General features: G+C 53.1%; 1 protein-coding gene across 6 annotated transcripts; it reads left to right on the forward strand.

The window, feature by feature from the left end:
- Window positions 1-1,406: 1,406 nt before the first annotated feature.
- CHST12 (carbohydrate sulfotransferase 12) lies at window positions 1,407-8,525 on the forward strand. 6 transcript variants are annotated; one of them, XM_040647858.2, is made up of 3 exons: window positions 2,328-6,427; window positions 6,505-6,602; window positions 6,747-8,525. In XM_040647858.2, exon 3 carries the CDS (start codon window positions 6,809-6,811, stop codon window positions 8,099-8,101), a length of 1,293 nt encoding a protein of 430 aa, XP_040503792.1. In that variant the 5' UTR covers window positions 2,328-6,427; window positions 6,505-6,602; window positions 6,747-6,808; the 3' UTR covers window positions 8,102-8,525. The 6 variants fall into 6 exon arrangements, with proteins under 6 accessions (XP_015149835.1, XP_015149836.1, XP_015149834.1 ...); XM_015294349.4 differs by lacking the exons at window positions 2,328-6,427; window positions 6,505-6,602 and adding an exon at window positions 1,407-1,520; XM_015294350.4 differs by lacking the exons at window positions 2,328-6,427; window positions 6,505-6,602 and adding an exon at window positions 1,598-2,222.
- Window positions 8,526-8,872: the final 347 nt, after the last annotated feature.

Genomic DNA, 8,872 nt, shown 5'->3' on the forward strand with positions numbered 1-8,872 from the left:
AGCTAGCCTGGATGTTAACAGCGGGAATGAGGCTTTTGTTTTTGGAACATGCAACTCCTGCCAGCAGACTTCAATTCTTCTTTTTTCAGCTTCTTAAATATGTTTCGAATAAAGTCGTTCTGGTCATTCCATTGAACAATGACTCCGTGCCAAAGCAGAACTGGCTGCTCTCCTGGGTCTGCCAAGAAGCAGCTGAAGATAACATTCTCAGGTAGGTTCATGCATTCCTCACACGGGTCAAGACCATTTTTACAGCTGCAGCACTTGCAAAAACTCCTACGTGCTCTGTCTGACTTGCTGTGATGCTGGGATCACCCCCATCCCTCTGTGCCTCCTGCTGTGCAACCTGGCAGGAAGATGAGTAGTTCACTCCAGGGACAAGGAAGCTTAAATTATGTTGATTTGTGAAATGCCTCAAACTCCTGCGGTGGGATGCAACACAAGCATGTGAACGGGCATAAGAATGCAAGCAGTTTTACTTATTCAGTAGGAAGAGGTGCAACTGCAAAGCAGAGAGGTCAGGAAAGGTTGTTCCTTGGGCGGGCTTTGTCACATAAAGATGCAAAAAAAGACATGAAATAAGCACAGCGTGTCTGTAAAACAAACCTGGGCCTGCAAGGCTTGAGCCAAGCCTCTATTTACGAACCCTCACGTGCCCTGCAAGCACTGAAGGACCAAAAGTGAGGGAAAACTCGAGTTTTCTGAGTGCATACATCTCTACTGCATACCTTTGGGCTGAATCACCATGAAAAGTTGCAGTGTTCAGAGCTATTTAAAGCAAGGAGTGGGACACGAGTCTGCTGCACTGCTTTGAGGCTGCATCTCTGCAGGGAGGCTGTGTCGCGGGTTGGACCGTTGGCCACAGCTGCTGTGAAGGGCACAGGGCCGTGTGATGTGCCCATTTCCCTGACTGTAGAACCAACGCTTTAAGCTGATGTTAAGAAATGTAAAACTTGAGGACCGAGAGCTCGGAAGCGGGACGTGGAAGTACTGCTTGCAGCGTTGAGAACTGCTGGAACGGAGGCTGCAGCCCATGGCCCAGAGCCACCTCCTGCACCAGGCAGCGCCTCGCTCCTCTTCTGAGGGCGGTTCTTCATCTCTACGAGTAGGAAAGTGAATTTAAACCGTTCTGTGCTTTTCGAGCAGCAGCCTTTGGCTGTGCCGTGTCACCGGTTACGTCCTGCTCCTAGCAAGGTCTGCTGGGACAGACCCCCAGAGGCTGTGCTGTTTCCCCCCAGAACCAGCAGGAAAGCCCGCAGGGGCTGAGGGCCGTCCCGGCGCGGCAGGCCGCGGCTCCGAAGAAGCGACGCCCGGCTGCCATCGCGCCCCGCTGCCCCGGGCCGGGCCTCCCGCCGACGGGCGGAGCAGCGCCTGCGCCGCGGCCCCTCCGAGCTGCCCGTGCCGGCGTCTCGCGAGAGGCGGCCGCAGCGGGGGGCGGCGGGACGGGACGGGACGGGACGGGCGGCGGGGGGGGGAGGTGGAGGAAAGCGCTGCCGGCGGCCCCGCTGCCCGCGCGGGAGGTGAGCGCGGGGCCGCCCACGGCGGGGCGGGCAGGGCGGGGCGGGGCAGGGCCGGCGGCCGCGGGTATCAGCGTCGCGGCCCTTCGCGGAGGAGAGCCGGCGGGAGCGGCCGCTGCTTCGCTCCGTTGCCGCACAGCCGGGCCGGGGGCCGAGGAAGGCGGCGGTCCCGAGGGCGGCCGGGACCTCCCGGTGGCAGCAGGTAACGGCAGCGCTCGGCCCCGCCGTGCCCGCATCCGCCCTTCCACCCCGGGGGGGGCTGCGTGAGGGCTTCAGCCCCGTCCCGTGCCGTCCCTCTCGGCGGGGCGGTGGGTGAGCGCGGCGCTGCGCAGACGTTGGCTTTCCCCCTCGGCTGGGGGTGCCGGGCCTTTAACCAGACCCTGGGGGGGGGGGGGGGCTGCGGAGTTCTGCGTGTGCTCTCCGCGCTGCTCTGGGGCTCAAAGCCGGGAAGCGGTGCCCGGGGAGAGAGGTTTCCGTCCCCGCGAGGTGCGGAGCTTTTAGCGGCTGAGCCATCGCTGCAGAGCGGGGACAGCCCGCACCGTGATGGATGGCTTTAAAACTTTGAAGACAGAACTTCAGACGGAGCTTGAGCTACGAGGCTGCACTTAAGCAAAGCGTTTCCGAGGCAAACGCAGCCGGTGTGAGCCGCAGGGCGCCGATTTGGAGCCTTTTGGAGCTGATGTTGACGTGCACCAAAAGTTCCAGGTTTGTGTTGGCTGTGGGCACCGGGACACGCTGCGCTCTGCCGTGCTCTGCTGTGCTCTGCAGTGCTCGTGCAGCCCGGAGCGCTCGGAGCACGGCATGGAGGTCAGGAACGAGCAGAGCACACCGCCCTTGGGCCGCTTCCTCCTGGAAGCATTGGAGATAGGGTCATCCAGGAGACCTCTCAGGATGGGTGTTAAGAGAGAGGAGTCACGGCTGTACAAACCCTCCTTTGCGATAGCATAGCTGTGCCAATTAGGATGTTCTTCTATTCTTTACATTTACGCCATGCGTTTATGTGACTCAGTAAATGCTGAACGTTGTTACCTAGGTTAAAACTTCCCTGCTCTACAAAGCACGCTGGATTTCAGTAGAGCTCAGGAGAAGCAATCTGTTGAGTGATGGCCAAACGTGAAGTTACTTCTGGCTATTGGTGCGTTGTCCGTTAGCTGTGGGTGAGGGGAGTTTGTTCCCCTACACTTGCAGAGGTTCATTTGGTTTGACTGCCCTGCAGCATGCTGACCCCCTGCGCCTCACCTGCAGCACGCGTGCTCCTCTGCACGTGGGTGAAGAAAGTTGCATGGGTTGCGTGGTGGCTGCTGGTGAACTGAGTTGCCACAAGGGCAGGCGTTGGTTTGAATTTATTTTCTGCACATTTTAGAAAGTTCTTATTCCACTGCTTTCCTCCTTGAGAAGTGAAGGCTGAACAAGCTGCGTGATGTTCATGTCCTGCAGCTCCCCAAGTGTGGGCAAACAGGCTGTGCAGCAGGTGAGTGCTCAGTGCCTGGGCTGCCTCTGTACATCCCCAGAGGGAGCCAGGAGCAAACCTGGGAGGATGCAAAGCAAAGAGGAATGCAAACAGCACCGAAACCTTTGGAGGCACAGTGCTGTTAACAGTGGGGTTATGTCCGTTGTCTCCAGCATGGATCTGTATGTAAGCTCTTATTTTCTGTAGACCTTATTGCTCCAGCAAAGGAACAAGCAGAGCTGGAGTTACTTTCTGCAATGAGAGAACGTTGCTGCACAGATATGTTGTAGGGAGGACAGGAAGAAAGAGACAGAAGTTGCTTAAGCTGATGTTTGCCCTCAGAACAAACGGTTATGAACTGGCTGCGAAGTGCAAGTAAGGTTTCCAGCTCCCCGAGGAGCCAGATCTGCAATGGCTTTTGCAATAAGTGCTGGGGAGGCCTCCCCTTCATTTCTGGTTTAAGTGGATGTTGAGCCATCTGGAGAGATGGTTATTTGACATGGCACCTTGTGACAGGAGGGGATGGGAGCGGTGACTTTGCACCTTGGTGTCTTTCATGACTGAGGCTGGGAGAAAAGCCATCGGTTTGCACCCAGGCCAGGTTCAGGTTGGAGATAATCCCGTGACGGCTGTTCAGGAGGCTGTGTGGGATGATTATAGCACTTGGTCCGTTTCCCAGTTTGCCGGCATCGTGTCACAGAAGCAGCTTTGTATGGATCCCGGTGCACATTCTTGTTGGCCGGTGACTTTGGGTTAAACTTGAATGTAAATTCTTGGCTTCTCCTGGAGGTTTTCCTCTTGATTCTGGCAAGGGGAGAATGAAGGCACATTCCCTCTGATGTGCTCGGAGACCTCTAATTTGTGCTTTCAGCCTGGCATCCTTTATGAAGTGCTCAGAAAGAGGATGTATCATAGTCAATAGAGTAACTCTGTGTTCTGCAGCAGCTTTCTCAGGAGAAGAAATTAAGTTGCACTACTGTTCTTTTCCAGGGTTCCTCTCAGCCGCTGACAGAGTCAATGAAAGCGGAGTCATTTCAATTCTGTGCTGCTCTCTGCTGTGTGCCTCGGGAAAGCCAAATGCTGTGGCTGTGTGCTGTGTCCTGGAAAGCAGGCACGAACCCTTGGGCTTCTGGAGGGAGCGATGTGATTGGGGTGGCCCTAACGAAGAGCATCCTTCCATTTACCCAGAGGAATGCGTGTGCTCGCCGTGCCACACACAGTGCTGGGCTGCTTCTGCTGGTGCTGAGAGCATAATCTGTCTGAGCTGGGTGGGACAGCTCTGTAGAAATGCTGGCAGGCTGCTGTGCAGCCTGGAGCTGTGGGAGCTGCTGGGCATGGGGAGATGGCAAGAAAGGATGGATGCTCTTTGCAGCTTTGCAGACTTACTGCATTCCAGCCACCCTGAAACCCAGCAGGCACCGTATTCATCCAGAATAGGAAGCGTTCCCTGTGCTGAGCAGCTAACTGTCTCAAAAGCAAGAACAGATTCAGGCAAAATGCACAACCAGAGATGTGCCAAGCAGTAGGCTTGGCAGCGTCGCTCCATTATCTTCTGTTGTTGGGCTGAGATGTTGGCCTGGAGTGCTGACGCACGTATGTAATTTTCCCCTTCCTTAACTCCTTGCTCATCTCTGGGTGCCTCTTCTTAGATTTGATCCGTCGTTATCCTAAATGAGCTGAACATGGAGAATTACTGCTGAGCAGTACCTGCTCCTTGCTCTGCAGAGCGCTGTGTGCTGTGTCTGCATGGTTCTTCCATGCTCCTTTTGAGATGCAGGATAAGAGCCTGACTCCAAGGAGCACAGCCATTGGTGTTGCAATGTGAGGCCACATGGTAGGCTACAGCCACGCTGAATTTCAGGCTCTCCCTACGTCCAAAATGCAAATAAATATATTGGTGGAAAAATCCCGAACCCACAGGTCTGCATTTTATGCCTTCTGGGACAAACTGGGCTAATACATTGATATTGTTCCTGCTCGTTAGTAAATTCTGGTCTAATGCTTTTGCTCTAGTGTTTGAAATCAGGACTTTGCTTGTTAAAATCTGGTGTCCCTGAGGCGTAAACACAGCCATGCAGGTGGCCCTTTAGACAAGTGACTCAATTTAAGGCTTCTGTAGCTTTCAAAGGTGCTGAGCACGTTGCCCAAAGGAGTGGGGCTCAGTACTTCTGCATATCTGGACCCTGGGCTTCTTTGCATCTGTGTACAGCATAGGGTTGGTGCTGCCCAAGAACTGTGTGTGAACTGAACTGGCTGGGGAATGATCTTTCCAAGACTGTGGGGTGCCCACTTTTGTGCTTGGCTTTGGATTCTAACCCTCACAGATAGTCTGTGTGAAACAGCAGACCTTGGATTCTCTCTCAATGTCATAGAGCTGCTCCTCGCTTTACTGCATTATTCCTCCACAGCTGTCAGTCTTTGCTCCTCAATTCTGCAGTGTTTTAGGACTGCTGGGACTGTTGAACCTCACACCTGGTGGTGAAGAGTGAACATCTTTGTGTTCATCCAGCAGGCATGGCAAGAAATCTCTGCACCCTCCAGGAAGGATCACGTAGCAGTGATTTCTCACCTGCCTTTGGAGATCGGGAGCTGTTAGGGGTGGCGGTGACAGAAACATTATGTTCAGCTGGGAAAGAGTTACTGACTTGCATGCAGTCCAGAAGTGGACAGAGATCTACCAGAGCATCCTTCATCTCAGGAACAATTTGGTTAAAAGGGATCATTCTCTCAGGTTTCTGTTGACGCTCGGCTGTTACCAGGGTTGTGTCCCTGTGGGTTTTCACTGGAAAACTGTCGGTGTAATTGCTGCCCTTGACAAAGTGAAGTAGTTACCAAGAAAGGTGGTGGAGGTGACATCCTCTGGGTGCTTTCACACAGATTAGATGAAACGGTGCGTTCAGTCAGTGATGTTCTGTCAGCATGAGCTTTCTTTAGCCACTGAGGCAGTGTGCCTACGTGTTTATAACTCTGATAAAGCTTTTGTTTTTAGCACGGTGGCTCAGAGCGTCGTTATGGGGGAGATGAGACCACAGTGTGATCCCAAAAGCTGAAGTGATGGATTGAGCCCTCTTGCTTGGTGTGATACATATGCTTAAAAATCAAAATCTGTGAGGTAGTTGGTTCTGTGTACTTTCTGTGTATGGTTTTAGGTTTTTAATGCTCCTACTCTTCCCTCTGATAACTTGAGGCCTGACGTGTTAATATTTTTGTTTATTTATTTTTAAATGGAAACAGAACTTCTGATGAAATCGTGTGATTCAAGAAGTTGGAGGTTGATGAACAAACGTTCGTTGCTATGGAAATGAGTGAACTTGTAACATGTTATGTCTCCTTTTGGACAGAAAATCAGAGCTTTCAAGTGGATTCCAGGCTGGCCTTTGGGAGCCCAAATGCCCACTCCTGACAGTGTCCCCTGATTCGTAGGATGAGTGCAGCTTTTCCTCCTCGAGGAGAGGAGCTAGTGAGAGCTGGGGCAGAAGCTGAAGGCTGTGGTTTGTCCCTGGGCTAGTTTGAGATCTGATGACCCCATCTGTTCAGTTGCAGAACCAGAGGCTATTAAAACTGCCAAGGGAGGACCAACGGGAGGGAAGGTCGGGCTTTGCCTACGAGAGAGTTGGTGCTTCTGAGTGGTCATTGTAGGTACTTGGGGAGCACACAGCCCTTCCTGTGCGAGACCGTAGGATGGTCAGCCCTGTGCAGAGCCTTGATCATGCAAGGTCATTCTCTCTAAACCAGAGTAGTTAAGAGCTCGACTGACTTTATTTCTGGTTCCTTTCCAGGCTCATGGTCTGCAGCGCCATGCAGGATCCCAGCCCTCACTCTGCGAGCCGGAGGTGAATCCATGGGAAGACCAGCTATTGTGGTAGCTGTCAGGATGACCAAAGCACGGCTCCTCCGTCTCTCTGTGGTGCTGGTCTCCATCTTCATGATCCTCCTGATCATCGTCTACTGGGACAACGTGGGAACAGCTCACTTCTACCTGCACACGTCCTTTTCCAGGCCTCATTCCCCAGAGGCCATCCCCGGTATCGCTGCAGGTGGGGACTGGGAAGCCTTGCCGGAGGTGGATGAGTTTTTGGCCAAGCTGCTTAGTTCAAGCCTGAAACAGAACAGCTCTACTTCCCGAAAGACAGAGCAGCTGCTCGTCCAGGGCTCCAACAAACCTGTGGTGAGCAATTTGGAGGAGAACATACGGGGCTACGACTGGTCGACGCACAATGCCAGAAACAGCTTGGACCAAGAGAAGCTGCAGATAGAGAGGCAGAGAACGTTGCGGGAGTTTTGTGCCAATTCCAGCTTTGCCTTCCCCACCAAAGAGCGCTCCTTTGATGACATCCCAAACTACGAGCTCAACCACCTGATTGTGGATGACCGCCACGGCATCATCTACTGCTACGTCCCCAAGGTAGCCTGCACCAACTGGAAACGGGTGATGATTGTGCTGAGTGAGAGCCTGCTGGACCAAGGGGTCCCATACCGGAACCCCCTGGACATCCCACGGGAGCACGTCCACAACACCAGCACCCACTTGACTTTCAACAAATTCTGGCGTCGATACGGGAAATTCTCCCGGCATCTCATGAAGATCAAACTGAAGAAGTACACGAAGTTCCTCTTTGTGAGGGACCCTTTTGTCCGCCTCATCTCTGCCTTTCGCAGCAAATTTGAGCTGGAGAACGAGGAGTTCTACCGGCGCTTTGCCGTCCCCATGCTAAAGCTGTACTCCAACCACACCAACCTTCCCACCTCTGTTAGCGAGGCCTTCGGGGCGGGTCTCAAAGTCTCCTTTTCTGACTTCATCCAGTACTTACTGGATCCCAGGACAGAGAAGATGGCCCCTTTCAATGAGCACTGGCGGCAGGTGTACCGGCTGTGCCACCCGTGCCAGATAGACTATGATTTCATTGGGAAGCTGGAGACGCTGGATGAGGATGCTGCTTATCTCTTGCAGCTTCTCAAAGTGGACAGGCTGCTCCGCTTCCCCCCCAGCTACCGGAACAGGACTGCCAGCAGCTGGGAGGATGACTGGTTTGCTAAAATCCCCCTGGCTTGGAGGCAGCAGCTCTACAAGCTTTATGAGGCAGACTTTGTACTCTTTGGCTACCCCAAGCCAGAAAACTTGCTTAAAGACTAAAAGCAATTGGGCTGCGGGTGGGGGAGGGAACGTCTGAAATACCAAAAATGTTTAAAGCCTCCTCGTTTTTTTTGCTCTTACCTCCCTTCTCCATACAGGTTGGTACAATGGAATATATTTTTTCTACCGCTTCCCCTTCCGTTTTTGCAGTAATGCCAAGTTCAGGATATTTCCATCCAGCTGCGCATATGGATAAAATGCCAGTATTTTTATCATTGTTTTCTGGGTTTCCTTTGTTTTTTTTTAATGCCCCCATGATTTGCAGTGGGTCGCTGCCCATGGTCACTCTGCCAGCTGTGTCCTTCAGTAGCTTTTTATTAATACTTTTTTTAAAATTAATATATTTAAGATATTTAATACGAAGTGTGTGTTGTGGCAAAGGAAAGGAAGGAATAAAAAGAAAAGAAGTGAAAGAAAAACGTAAGAAGCGCCGATGCGTTTGCCTCTGTGTGTCGTCTCAGGGCTGTTTGTGATGTTGCAGAGCACTCGAATCTCTTCAGGGCTGGGAGCCCAGCAGAGGGGTCGCTCAGTGCCTGAGCACCCGTGCTGCAGTGAGGCGTGCAGCTCACAGCCAGGATCACAGGAGGGCCCACGGGGTGATTCAGGACGTGCAGAGGGCCAGCCCAGTGCTTCTGCACTGCTTCCACGTCCAGCAGTGTGGTGGAGGAGCTCTGCTGTACAGAATGCTGCATTTGCTCAGCCTCTGCATTGCCAGCGTGGAGAATCTTCTGTGATGTGGTGTCTGCTGTGCTCAGTGCAGGTCACTTGCAG

Source organism: Gallus gallus, chromosome 14 (genome assembly GCF_016699485.2).
Source record: "Gallus gallus isolate bGalGal1 chromosome 14, bGalGal1.mat.broiler.GRCg7b, whole genome shotgun sequence".
Taxonomy (NCBI): domain Eukaryota; kingdom Metazoa; phylum Chordata; class Aves; order Galliformes; family Phasianidae; genus Gallus; species Gallus gallus.

Coding starts and splice junctions, on each gene's coding strand:
- CHST12 (XM_046900996.1), top strand. CDS start 5,482: ATGGCAAGAAATCTCTGCACCCTCCAGGAAGGATCACGTAGCAGTGAT. Junction 5,699..6,746: donor AAAAGGGATCATTCTCTCAG/GTTTCTGTTGAC, acceptor GTTCCTTTCCAG/GCTCATGGTCTGCAGCGCCA.